The 14,386-nt window shown below is 42.4% G+C and overlaps 1 protein-coding gene across 1 annotated transcript; it reads left to right on the plus strand.

Moving 5' to 3' along the window:
* Positions 1-2,335: 2,335 nt before the first annotated feature.
* On the plus strand, positions 2,336-13,334 carry ddx23 (DEAD (Asp-Glu-Ala-Asp) box polypeptide 23). Its single transcript, XM_041241850.1, has 17 exons — positions 2,336-2,426; positions 3,586-3,791; positions 4,203-4,337; positions 4,607-4,691; positions 4,973-5,038; positions 5,452-5,590; positions 5,879-6,012; positions 6,261-6,373; positions 6,530-6,673; positions 7,339-7,564; positions 8,191-8,336; positions 8,770-8,947; positions 9,491-9,733; positions 9,837-9,988; positions 10,404-10,512; positions 11,135-11,309; positions 11,663-13,334. The coding sequence occupies exons 2-17, from the start codon at positions 3,586-3,588 to the stop codon at positions 11,884-11,886; spliced, it is 2,475 nt and encodes an 824-aa protein (XP_041097784.1). The 5' UTR covers positions 2,336-2,426; the 3' UTR covers positions 11,887-13,334.
* The last annotated feature ends 1,052 nt before the right edge of the window (positions 13,335-14,386 follow it).

Here is a 14,386-nt window from a genome sequence, read left to right on the forward strand (position 1 = left end):
TGATTATCTCCTGTAACTCCCCCCCCCCCCCCCCCCCTTTTTTTTTTCAATTTCACGTTTGCTGCCGAATTTTGTGGTTTACAAAGGTGAAGGGCCAGCAAGACTGATTACGATCAAGCAAGATGGTAAATGCAAGTTTAAAACAATGCAATGTTGATACAAGGGTAAGGAAGGATTTCATGCATGCTTTGCATTAAAAAAAAATGCTACAATAAATGATGCAAGGGATGAATGGATTGCACAAGGAATTTTGGAGGAAGATTAGAGGAACAAAAATGACTGCAATGATTATGCAGGCCTTACAGACTTTTTTGGAAATGCTGTCACTTTAAGATATACTGTTTTATATATATATGTATATAAGTTTACATTTGGAAAAAGGTTGGTTGATCAGATCACCAAGTTCCAATGTACACAATTTATAAGCACCCACTTCTATGGTCTCAGTCTCATTCAATATAACACCCTCTTAAAACCAAAACATAGTTTCAAAAACTTATAGCAATACAACCAATGCATGTAAGATATAACAGTGTTAGTAATATGCTTGCCTCCTATTATAAGGAAAAGCAGCGTGAACAAAGGAATCAGTCTGGTGGAGATCTGCAAGTGATGGACCACTTCAAAGGTCCATCAAAGGTCTTGAATGTGGTACCCCTTTGCGAAAAGTGTGAGTTTTTATAGGATTCGTCTCCATAGGAATACGTGGAGAATCTTTATCAAGTCAAATTCTTATCTCTTTGGCACACAACAGCCTAAAAATTTAGAGCCTTGTGCCAACAATTAATTCAAATATAACACCTGGTCCACACATCCGATCACGATCTCACCAGCTCATCTCTCGACCCCTCCTCTATCTAAAAAGAAAGAAAATAATATTATTGTTGAATATATGAGTGTTGTTTGAAGTATATACAACACTAATGTTATTGTTGAATATATAAGTGTTGTTTGAAATATATACAACACTATTAGTTATGACTATATTTATTATATGTATTAATGTCTAAGTATATATTCCCTCATGCCATTCTATTCTTCAAATTAGTTTTCCTTCTGTCTTTACAGGTGTGTGCTTAACAGATATTATAGGGAACTTATATTTTATGTTTTTCCAATATGGAGTCTCTCTTCATGGATAATGTATTTGTTTTTTATTTAAGTGTAAGATTGTAATGTCTCTGTCCTATGAGTTTCCTAACAGCACGAACTCAGCTGAATTGCGGACAACCTGCTATTTTTTTTTCAGCGGCACACAAACCAGCTAAAACCGGTTTGCTAGCTGAGCACTTAGCTTTCCAATTTCCAGCGATAATTTTTCAAATTTTTCTATGGTGAGAAGACACTCTATAACCTTGACGCTGTTTGATAAGAGAGCTCCGCTCTTCATGTCAACTATCCCTTCACTTTCTGGCACGACTTTAAGACAGGCTCACAGCAAGTTATAAAGTTTTTACTTTCTTAAAACCCATCTTCTATTCTTTTTACTAAAATTACTTTTTATATTTCAAACAACATCTCTTTATTTTGCTTCATCTTTTAACTCAGAGTCAAACTAGACAGTTTATTCACTATGGCACACGATTACTAACTATTTTAAATGAAAACTTATCTTGATGAGAAACGATTTAATATATATTATCATGCATGCGCAGTGAGACGTCCTGATAAATGTAGTCTTTAGCTCTGCGAAATGTAGTCCGAAAAGGACGAGCAAGCACAGTCAGGCGTCCTGGGAAATGTAGTCTTTAACGCTACGAAATGTAGTCCAAAAATGACGAGCAAGCCCAGGGAGACGTCCTGATAAATGCAGTCTTTAACGCTAGAGAATGTAGTTCATAAAATGACGAGCATGCGCAGTGAGTCGTCCTGATAAATGTAGTTTTTAGCGCTAGAGAATGTAGTTCATAAAATGACGAGCATGCGCAGTGAGTCGTCCTGATAAATGTAGTTTTTAGCGCTAGAGAATGTAGTTCGAGCATGCGCAGTAGAGAATGTAGTTTTTAGCATAATAAAATGACGAGCATGCGCAGTGAGTCGTCCTGATAAATGTAGTTTTTAACGCTAGAGAATGTAGTTCATAAAATGACGAGCATGCGCAGTGAGTCGTCCTGATTAATGTAGTTTTTAGCGCTAGAGAATGTAGTCCGTAAAATAACGAGCATGTGTTTGAGTTTACTTTTCAAACTTGACAGAAAACACGTTTGCACAGCGGCGCGTTGAGAGAGAAATTAATGCCGCAAACACTTCTGGGAAACGTAGTCCGATGTAATTCAAACTCAAGAGGACCTCCTCCGTCAAAAAAAAAACTACAGCTCCCAGATCACCCTGACGAGGCACGTCTGCTTCCTGTTTCCTCACAAGATGGTGGCTTTCTAGAAACGCAGCTGCTACGCTAGCTACACGGTTTTGATAGTGTTTAAAAGGTGAGCGGTTTTGTTATTGCGATTGCCTTGATAATTGTTATTGTAATAGACAAGAAAAACGGCATATTGCTGCAATGCATGAGTGTATGTTTAGAATGTATTCAATGTGTATATGGTAACCCTGTAAACACATAACCTCTTCGTACAAGCCTAACATAACCCATGTGTTATTCTCTGCAGTTTATTAGAAAGACACGCGTTTCAAAAACTACAGTACTACTGTCTGTTGAAATGACTGGCATTAGTGAGGAAATACAACGAAACAAGCCCAGCGTTAAAGTGTGCACGCATGTGCCCTGTGTTATTATCAGCTTGATTTTGGTTTGCTTCAATTAAACAAGCCTCTGTTGTTTTGTAAGCATTTTCAAAGCGGGGGTTTGTTTATTGACCGTCCCGTTTGTATTTGGGATTCGCAGTCGCAGTTTGTGTTATTGGTGTTTCTCCTCCTGCAGTTAGGGATTGCATGCTTGTTTGTGTAGTAAAGTTTAATCACTATTTCAGTTCTATTGAAACTGAGTGGGAGGAAGTGGGCTCACAAACTCATACAAAAGTATCTGCTTTTTTTAAAGCTCAAGGCAATGTTTGTCCTCTTATTTGCCTCTCAATTCAGTGGAAATAAGACCTGCTGCATAGCTGTTTGATCCATGTCTGGTTTTACAATAAGTTAATTAAGACACACTTGTGCTGGTTACCTGTACACTGTGGCTTATCAATCTCATGGTAAAACCTGGAATCTGTGAAACTAATAAGCAGTAGGAGTCTTATTTCCACCCCTGTAGTTGTTCAAAATAATGCTAGGATTCCTCGCCGTTGAACTGCACAAACATATTATTTGATTATTCAGCTCAAGCTGTCCACAGGAGAGGGTTATTGGTGTTTACTGGGTTAATTTACCTTTCCAAGTGAAACAACTGAGTTGGAATTGTGGTGATTGCTGTTCCCCATTAAGGAAAGCAGCGATCATCACAAATCCAGGCAGCGGTTTCTTCCCTTGTTTCACTTTGAGTGGTGAATTAGCCCAGTGGACACCAGCGACCCTCACCTGATTGGCAGCACCTGATTTCAGTGGTGAGCTCAAACCTAATCAAATAATCGTTTCGTGCTACACTACCTTTCATCGTGTAGTAATATATTGCTGTTTTATTATTTATTGTTTTAGATGGCCGGGGTTGTTGCAGATAAAAAGGAACGCTCATCCTCCAAAGAGCGTGACAAGGACAAAGAGAAGGAGAAGGACAAGGATAGGAAGAGGTCAAGAACTCGTTCCAGAGAGAGGGAGCGCAAAGCATCACCGTCCAAAGACAGGAAGCACCAACGATCCCGGGAAAGGAAGAGGTCAAAGAGCAAGTCAAAGTCACCTGACAGGTAGGACCTCCTTAACCTGCTTACTTCTGGAAGCACCTGTTTCATGAGCTTCAAGTGAAGTGCCCTTTAAAAAAACGACTGTAAAAGAAGACATGACAACTACTGGGAAACTGAGACTGCTTTAGCATTATAAACTTTAAAGAACTTTTGCATAACTAGTTGAAGGTGATTCTGCACTTGATTTACAATAAAGGAATGTATTGGTTGATGCATATTTTAAGCTTTGTATATTATGATCACCACGGCAGTGAGCCAAAAACTATGCAGAGAGAAAAATGGTAATCAATTATATTTTTGCATTACAGAGTGTATACATATTTTAAATGCAGTTTTTGAAGACTGGGTGGGGGAATTGGATATGATAACTTAAGCATAAGGAAGGTTAAACTCCCCCCCCCCCCCCCCCCGCAGAGATCGTCGACAAAAGGATAAAGAACGAGAGAAGGATGTTAACAAGGAGAGAGAGCGGGACCGGGAAAGAGACAGGGACAGGAGCCGGAGAGATCGTGACAAGGATGGTCATCGCCGTGACAGATGGAAGTCCAGGTTGGTAAAGGGTTATATAATAAAGTAACAGGGTGAGTCAATGACTCTCCAAATCAAAAGCAATATGCATCAAGCGCAGTCAATCCTTCCTACAATGATCACTCAAGAGAAAGGAGACAGCTGCTCTTTGTAAACGTGCCCTTTTTCATTTCCTTTTTAGAACAGTCCGTGTTTAAACGGTGTAGTCGTTGGAGTATGTTTGTTTGTTTTTATTTATATTGTGTTGGAGAGTTGCACAGCCCAACAGCCTGTCTCAATCGTTCTCTTAGAAGCTTGTCTCCAAAAGCCAAGGAAGCCCGGTTAAAAAAAGAGAAGGATGTGAAAAAAGAGGAAGAAAAGAAGATAAAAGAAAAGGTGAGTGTTGAGCAGGTCACTGTTTCAAGGAAGAAACAGCACAGTTCTGAGTGCATTGGCCCCTGTCTTACTACACTTTTACAAATTATCCTAGTAATTAAAGTCATGATATGAGCTTACTGGTTTGTGAAGATATGAAAAATGGTCCAAAACGATCACTATTAGACCACAGCAGTTACAGTTAAGCTTCCTGTCTAACTCTTTTGTTCCTCTGTAAAAAACAACAACAACAAAAAAAAAGACTTGTTAATAAATTCTGCTTTCATCTGGTTTTCGTACAGGTTCAGCCTCTGTCATTGGAGGAGCTGCTGGCTAATAAGAAGGCAGAAGAGGAGGCAGAAGCAAAGGTAAGGAGGCTGTGTCACTGAATCCTTTAATACACAACACACATTCCAGAGATGCTGGACCAGGTGTATCTGTAATGAACTGTATCAGACAAATCCTGTGGCAGGCTGATCTTGGTAAATGCTAATGTGTAACATATTGTTAATGACACCTTCAACAAAGGTATCGCGTGCAGATAAAGGGAGTGATTCAGGACTGATTTCAACTTTCGGACATCAAAGCATCTTGATTTATATTGGCTGTGTGATACGAGGTTAGCCCGTTTTCACTCGCATGTTGAGATTCAGGAGCTGTGGAGATCTGAGGTGCCCGTTTGTGACAGGAGGTGCTTGGATTGAAATGTGTTGACTCGTAGCGCGGGAGGTCCTGTACTTGCCATACTAAAAGTTCCTTCCTCTCTCTGTGTCACACTCAGCCCAAGTTCCTCTCGAAGGCGGAGCGCGAGGCCGAGGCGATGAAAAGGAGAGAGCAGGAGGTGGAGGAGCGGCGGAAGCAGATGGACGAGGAGAGGAAGAGGAGGAGGGCATTCCAGGACATCGGCAGAAAGATGCTTGGTAACAAATACAGGTTTTAGATCAGCGATCCAAGCGGGGGAAAAGAATAGCGATACAAATATTTTATGTGAAGTTATGCAACAGTAATTTGCAGTCCTTCCTCTGCTTCGTAACTCACTAATTTACTAACTTGGCTCATTCATAGTTAGGCTGTGTTGACAGTAAATTGTACAAGTGCTATATTTTACCATACAAGCGACTCTCACTTAACTTTACTAGTTATTTTTGTTATTTAGCAAAGTAAAGCAGGGCCCTTGTCCGTTCTGTTTTTCTTCTTGATTTGCGTAGAGGACCCGCAGGAGAGGGAGAGGCGTGAACGGAGGGAGAGAATGGAGCGAGAGAACAACGGCAACGAGGAGGACGACGGCAGGCAGAAAATCAGGGAAGAGAAAGACAAGGGGAAAGAGCTGCAAGCGATCAAGGTGAAGCACTTCGCTTCTAGAAGCAAAATGAATTCCCTCTGCAGGGTGGTGGAAAGCTTTTGGCCGTAGCTTTAGACCTGTAATTGCTACAGTATTGGACCTGCCATTAGTCTGATATTGTTGACTTCGGACCAGTTTTGTGGAATGGCCCAGCAGCCCTACTTGATGATTGTAACTGCTCTTAGATCTGTTTTGGATCATTGAGACGAGGTAGTTTTGTCCTGACTTCCGCTTTTTCTTTTTTCCAGGAGCGGTACCTCGGGGGCGTCAAGAAGCGAAGGCGGACCCGCCATCTCAACGACAGGAAGTTTGTGTTCGAGTGGGACGCGTCTGAAGACACTTCCATCGATTACAACCCTCTGTAAGCTACCTGAGAGCTCTTCCTTTAAATGACCTTAACAAAGCTATCTTACATTTACCAGACTGGTAGCTGCTTGGGGGGGGGGAGCCATCTCAGATAGACTCCTATTGCATAGCAATTTCGATCATTAAATGGGTAATGCTTATGTTCTGTCAGGTACAAGGAGCGGCACCACGTCCAGCTGTACGGCCGCGGGTTCATCGCAGGGATTGACCTGAAGCAGCAGAAGAGGGAGCAGTCCCAGTTCTACGGGGACCTCATGGAGACCAGGAGGACCCTGGAGGAGAAGGAACAGGAGGAGTGAGTGGATATTTGGAACTGCAGTTTAACTGGGGTTGTGTTGTCCCTGGTGGGTTTTCTGTCAGTAAAACGTTTGCTTTGCCATTTTAAAATGAAACAGTGCAAAATGTGTTTGTACATCTGTGCTGTGCATGATTTATTGAAAAAGAAAATGACAGAAGAAAACAGTTGTGCACAGGTGATTAAAGCCAGGTCTTTACCTTGATCAGTAGTTTGTTAAACCTGCAGCTATGACCAAAAGCTTTGCATTGCCTAGAATTTTAGGATTGAGAGTTAATTTAAATCTATCTATCTATCTCTATTTATCTATCTCTATCGATCTAAAGATATGTATTTTAGATATTTTATTTAATATCATCTAATCAAAGAAACTATAAAATGGTATTGAAAGTGTCTATAGGAAGCCATAGTAGTAGAACAGTATTTAATGTTAGATTTCGAAATGTCAGTTTTTTCATGGTGTGAAAACTACAAAATGGTATGTAATTCAATGTGTTAACATTATCCATCAGGTTTCATTCAGCGTTATGAAGCAAAATTAGTTTGATTTTCATTCCATTTTCCCATTGTGGTGTTCTGTTTAAAATAAGTAATCGGTAAACTAGACTGAGATGTTAGAATAAATAAAGGAAGGAACAGGAAGGCTAATTCTCCTTCGGTTTCAGAGTGAGGCTGAAGAAGGTGCGGAAGAAGGAGGCGAAGCAGAGGTGGGACGACCGTCACTGGTCCCAGAAGAAGCTGGAGGAGATGATTGACAGGGACTGGCGTATCTTCAGGGAGGACTACAGCATCACCACCAAGGGGGGCAAGATCCCCAACCCCATCCGCAACTGGAAGGAGTACCCCCTGCCCCCGCACATCCTGGAGGTCATCGACAAGTGTGGCTACAAGGTGGGTTCCCTCCTAACCCTAACCCCACTGCAGACCCCGAGCCGTGCAGCTGACGTCAGGCGCAGCGAGCGTGTCGAGTCCCACGTAGGCGATGAGAGCCGCTGGATTTGAGTTGAATGTTTGATCAAGAGGTTATGATTGTTTTCTTCATTTCCATTCATTACGGCATTTTGTGGCTGCATTTTTTGTCTGAAAATCGACATAAATTCTGGCACAAACGTTCTCGTTTCTGACCAACAATGTTTCCAGCTCTGCCGGAACGCTTCTGTCTGCCCACAGAGGAGCCCGTGCTTCCCAAGGCTTTTCTGCTCTTCTGACTCACTGCACGCCCTGTTGTTTCTCTTCCTCGGCTGTGCCAGCGGGAAAGTGCTGGCATGCGACAAGAGCTTCAGCTTAATCCTGACTGGAGCACACACACCCCTCTGCGCGTCATTACAGGGCCTCTGAAGCAGGGTGTGTGGGATTGAGTGGTGGTTTTGTAATGAATATACACTGCAGGGCACTAAACTTTAAACAGCCCTGTTGTGGGGCTTAATTGACGTGACACGAGCTATTCGTTGGAAAGCCCTGTTGTAATGTATTGCTGTGTTTTTGGTTCCAATTCTCTTCCATCTCTTACATTTTAGGAACCGACAGCTATCCAGCGACAAGCCATTCCCATCGGCTTACAGAACAGAGACATCATCGGTGTGGCTGAGACTGGTAGCGGGAAAACTGCAGCCTTCCTTATTCCTCTGCTGGTGTGGATTACAACTCTACCCAAAATCGACAGGTAAGGAAAGGCGTAACTGAGATTGGCGTGCAAGCGCATGCTTCATTTTAACCACTGAGCGTTCTGCAATCCAAAAGGCAACCAAGATTTTTTATTAAATTGAACTGCATGAGGAACAGCAGCGGTATAAAGTCAAACAGAAACAGCTACTGCAAAAGAAATACGTTTCTCAACAAGGTATTGCTACTGTGTTCCTACGCTTGATTCTCAGACATGCAGGAATGCAATTTAGTGCAGCTAGTCCTAAAGTTTTTCACTCGGATTAACCCTAATATTGGGTTTTAGTAAAGTAGTCCAAGATTGGTGTTAATCCAGGTCTGTGACACCACCCTATAGACTTTTGCATTAAGCAGCACAATAAAGAGTGTAACACAACAGTTGGGAATGTTACCCCTTCATTATTAAAAGGCTTGTGTATTTGGTTGCGCTGTAGAATCGAGGACTCGGACCAGGGTCCCTATGCTGTCATCCTGGCTCCGACCCGTGAGCTGGCTCAACAGATCGAGGAGGAGACCATCAAGTTTGGGAAGCCGCTGGGAATGCGAACGGTGGCTGTGATCGGAGGAATCTCCCGTGAGGACCAGGGCTTCAAGCTGCGGATGGGCTGTGAGGTGAAGTACCACAGTGATTTGGTGCAGCTTTTCAGTTGTATCTCTGTGCAGAACGTGGCCCTTCTACAGCTGTGGCCAAAACATTTTTGCATCACCTAGAATTTTAGGATTCATTTTAAAACTACATGAACATAATCTAGCTCTTTTATTTAACATCGTGTAGTCGGGGAAACTACAATATGATATCGCAAGTGTCTACCAGAATAGTACTACAGTGTTTTCATGTTGTTTTTCGAAATTTTTCAATTGTCAGTTTTTCCTTGGGTATGCGAAACTACAAAGCCGCATGTAATTCAATACGTTAACGTTTTTCAGCAGGTCTTATTCGACTTTATGCAAAATGATTATGATGCAAAACTTTTGGCTGTAGATCTGTTCTGAAACATAAAACTTGATCACTGACTCTTAACAATTACAAACGTGTTGTTCAGAGCGTCCGATAAGTTCAGATGGTACAGCGGAAGGTGGTGAAATGATGCAACCCCAGCATCCGAGAAAATGAAACCCAACCCCTCTGTGTGTGTGTTTGTTGCTGCCCTGCAGATTGTCATTGCCACTCCGGGTCGTATGATTGACGTGCTGGAGAATCGCTACCTGGTGCTGAGTCGCTGTACCTACGTGGTGCTGGATGAGGCCGACAGGATGATTGACATGGGTTTCGAGCCAGACGTGCAGAAGATCCTGGAGTACATCCCCGTGACCAATCAGAAGCCAGACACGGACGAGGCAGAAGACCCCGAGAAGATGATGATGAACTTTGGCTCTGGGAAACACAAGTACAGACAGGTAGGAAACAGTGTGGGGGTGGTAGGGCTGTCTAGCCTTCAAACAGCAATAGAATTAATTGGGAACAAAAATACAGACCAGATAATCTCTCTCTCTCTCTCAGACGGTCATGTTCACGGCTACGATGCCCCCAGCGGTGGAGAGGCTGGCCAGGAGTTACCTGCGCAGACCGGCTGTGGTCTACATTGGATCTGCAGGCAAGCCCCACGAGAAGGTGGAACAGAGGGTCTTCCTGATGTCCGAAGGAGAGAAGAGGTGAGCCGGCTGCTGCAGTTTTAACTTTTTGTAATTATTGATAAGGGTTAGTAATTAGGTTGTGTGTCAGAACAGACCTGATTTATTCCAGCGCAAGTCCACCGAATTACATATATGGGTTTCCTTCATTTGTGGGTCCTACATAAAACGCAATTTCAAGGCAGTTGAGATGCAGGTGTTTAAAGCCAAGCCTTTAGCCTTGGTCAGTAGTTTGTTAAACCTACAGCTATGGCCAAAAGTTTAGGTTTACAAAATGATATAAGTTTACCGGAAACCCTAATAGTAGTACAGCATTTTATGTTAGATTTTTTTAATGCCCCATGTTTCAATGTGTCCGTTTTTCCTTCTGTGTAATCGTGGTTATACATGCACACACTGTATGGGAGAGCTGAGTTTCTTGTCACTCGTTTTACAGGAAGAAGCTGCTGGATGTCCTGGCGAAGGGCTTCGACCCTCCCATCATCATCTTCGTCAACCAGAAGAAGGGCTGCGACGTGCTGGCGAAATCTCTGGAAAAGATGGGGGTGAGGAGAATCGCAGGGCTGCTCGTCTTGATTAGTGAAGGATGCTGTTCGATAGCAAGAGACCCTACAGACCCTTCAGCGTTGTGAGCCTGAACTCAGTGTTGCTGAGGGAGAGAGACTTCATAACTTTCATAGTCTAGAGAAATTGACGGTATAGAGCAGGTTTCCCAGACCCGAATTGACTCTTTTCAGGAGTACCAATGTTAGCTTGGGTAAGGCAGCTGGAGATCAGTGCTAACCGGGTCTGTGGAACGAGCTGAATCAAGAGTTGGTAGTAGTCTGTGTGAGCTGGTTTTGTGGTTGATGGTGCCCAGCAGCTACAGCCAAAAGTTTAGCATCACCTGGAAGTTTAGGATTGAGACGTGAACAGTATTTCATGTTGGATTTCGAAATCACTTTAATTTGCCAGTTTTTTTCGTGAAGTATATGGAAAACTACAAAGCAGTGTGTAATCCAGTATGTTAACGTAATATTTTTCAGCAGCTTTTATTGGGCTTTATGAAGCAAAATCATCCTGTAGGGTGATGCAAACCTTTTGGCCAGAGCTGTACATGATAAATGGTTTTCCAGAGCTGTTGAGCAAAGCCCAACGTTTTGTGTTTTGCGTTTGTCTCCCCTGCAGTACAACGCTTGTACTTTGCACGGTGGCAAGGGCCAGGAACAGAGAGAGTTTGCCCTGTCGAATCTCAAGGCCGGCGCAAAGGATATCCTGGTAGCCACAGACGTGGCTGGGAGAGGTATCGACATCCACGACGTGTCTATGGTGATCAACTACGACATGGCCAAGAATATTGAAGGTACGTTTGCAGCCTGCCACCTGCTCTCTTTGTTTTCCTTTCTTTATTTTGAAGCAGAATTGGTTCAAGCTCAAATTTAACAGCACCATAATAAATTGCATCAAAGACCAGTAAATGATTAAGATCAGCCACTGTTGTACATCATCTTCATCATCAGAGCCAAATTAGCACTAACCCTGGTTACCTTAAGTGCCATTAGGCAGTCCAAGATTAGTGCTGTGAAACTAGTCTTGTGCATCAAAAAGCTTTTTAATACTGTTTAATTGATGCTGGCAAATGACTTTTGCATGTAGGTATCAAGAACCAAATAATACGGAAAAGGGCTGAACATTTTTCTGTTTCTTCCTTTTCAGACTATATCCATCGCATTGGCCGTACCGGCAGAGCTGGTAAGAGCGGCATTGCTGTCACCTTCCTCACGAAGGAGGACTCCAGCGTGTTCTACGACCTGAAGCAGGCTATCCTGGAGAGCCCAGTGTCGGCCTGCCCTCCGGAGCTGGCAAATCACCCGGAAGCCCAGCACAAACCGGGCACCATCCTGACCAAGAAGAGGCGAGAGGAGACCATCTTCGCTTGAGCACCGCGCCGCCTGCTTTTAAAAAGGACCGCGGTACAGTGTGGTTCTCTGGTGCCAGACCTCTGGATGTGTTTGGGGTGGGTGATAGATTCCAAAGTAGCTGTCAACAGAAACCTTTCACTATTAAAATCAGATTGTTCTTTTCTTGCCACCTTATGAATGTGTTGCAGGATGAAGTACTTTGTAGAAACCAGGCAGAGCACTGGTTAAGGGATTGTAAAAACTGAAGCTACCTGGGTTTTTACAAGCCGCTGCTGTAGAAGGGTGTTGGGCTGTGAGAGACAAACTCGGTGGCACTGATATGCTACGGCCCTCCCCACTGTGCGCTCAGCTACTGCAACAAACCTTTGAAGGCAGGGGTCTGTCATCCCAGTTGAAATTGTTGAAACAACTATATAGTGTTGTGTAGTCCAGAATTAGTGTTTTATTTTTAGCAGTCTTTTTTTCGTGAAGGATTAGCTTTTATTTTGGTATCTGCTCATGTATTATTTTTTATTTCTTTTGAGGTGGTGTAGTAAAAAGGCAGTGAAATGCGGTATTTCTTATGAAGTCAACACAATTTAGTAAATCTGGACCACTCGCTATCTTCACCAATCCAACTCCTGTTGAAGAGCTCTTTTAAAGTCAGCAGGACGCTCATGGGATTTCAATTGTTTTCAGCAGCTTGATTTTTTATTTTTTTTTTTTGATTTTTTTTTTTTTAGATTGATATTTCTATTGTAAATAAATTCAAATTTTGTTTTGGTGAAACGTCATGTTCTGCTTCACCCCCCCCCCTAAAATAAATAAATAAGACAGTATAAACTCCTCTTGAATCTGTGGGAGGTTTATTTTTGGAATCAGATTATAACAGGAATTCACATTTAATCATCTGTATGTCGATTCCTTGTTTTTACCTTCAGCCCAGTGACGTTTGTTGTCGCAAGGCTTTGATAGTAGGTGTCTGGCCAGGTACTTACAGGTGAACATAATCATTGACCTGCAATATTCAGGGGCTACGTCATGTGCAGTAAGAAAGATAGCAAACTTTATAGCAAAATACCAATACTGGAGAGGAAAAAACAGTAAACTTTATTTTAAGTATGGACCTTGAGTTAAGCATTATTATTCTAGTTCTCTGTAGTCCATGTCAATCAGAATTGCCCGGTACGCTGTAATACAGGACAAGTGTTGTCGAACCCTGATCCAGAGACAGGATCCTTGTTCACAAGACCAAGTAAACAGAGCTGGTTCTGTTGGCTGCCACTAGACAGAGACTGTTGCAGGCAGTTGTGCACTGTTGAGGCCCTCGGTGCATCGCTGCTCCAGTACAAAGCATGGCAAAGGGTGGAGGAGGTACTGTACTGTGCTTGAGAAGCTTCCTGGCATGGTTAAGGATTTGTTTTGCTGTGTAATAAGTTTCCCTGGGAAAGGAAAATTAAACCTTTTTGCTATAAAAGTAGCAGCACAAATTTGAGTACTTTAATTGTATCCCACTAACAAATGCTTTCATTTCAGTTTTCTTATTGGCCTTTGTTAACATTGTTACTGGTCCCTATAATTGTGCTGAGAATATTGAAGTGTTTGAGTTCATACAGTATATTCACACAGCCCATAAACTGCAAGAGCCAGTTTAGATCAGGAGTGGCCAATCGCAGTCCTGGAGGGCCATGCCACTCCAGGTTTAACAGGTAAAAGTACATAACTACTAAGATGGAGGTTTAATTGATACAATGAAACAATTTAGAACAAAGTTAGAATCAAGACCTGGAGTGGAATTACCCTGCAGGATTGTGATTGGCCAACCCTGCTTTAGACTAACACAGAAAGTGGAAAGATCCCAGCTCTTCATCTAAAGCAGGAGTGCCCAGTCCTGATCCTGGAGGGCCGATGTACCTCCTGGTTTTTGTTCCAACTGTACACAATTGCTTAATTGGACCAATTAATTAATTTAGGGGACAGTTGGAAAAAAAGCCTGGAGGACACCAGCCCTCCAGGACCAGGATTGGGCTCCTCTGCGCCTAATGAGTTTGAAATATCTGCACATTCACATCAAAGCATCTTCAACACATGATGCTAGTTGCTGACACGGGTTTTAAGAGAGTTGTCAGCTATGCATTAAACATGCTTGGTACCAATTTTGTAACAGCAAGAGTTTCGTTTTACTTTCACTAGAAATGGTTCAACACTTCAGGACAGGTGGAGACCTTGCTGAATCCAATCCCCTGTTGCAATGAATCAATTATTTACATTGCAAAACAAAAAAAGGGTACTACTTGTAACAGGGACCCTTTCAGGGTGAACCAAGTTAATATTTCCAGTGCGACAACATAAAACAGATGTAAAATAACTTGTAATGAAGTCAATATAAAGATGGAGCAAATTATTCCTTTACAGTCTTTTAATGTGTTAAATTGCAGAATGTCAAAATGAAAATACATCTTTTTTTATTAAGTTTTTTTTTTTTTAAATCTCTACTTATAGAAAGGCATTCTATACAGTTTCAGGCAGCAAGTTAAGA

The sequence above is a fragment of the Polyodon spathula genome, unplaced genomic scaffold (genome assembly GCF_017654505.1).
Source record: "Polyodon spathula isolate WHYD16114869_AA unplaced genomic scaffold, ASM1765450v1 scaffolds_825, whole genome shotgun sequence".
In the NCBI taxonomy this organism is placed as follows: Eukaryota; Metazoa; Chordata; class Actinopteri; order Acipenseriformes; family Polyodontidae; genus Polyodon; species Polyodon spathula.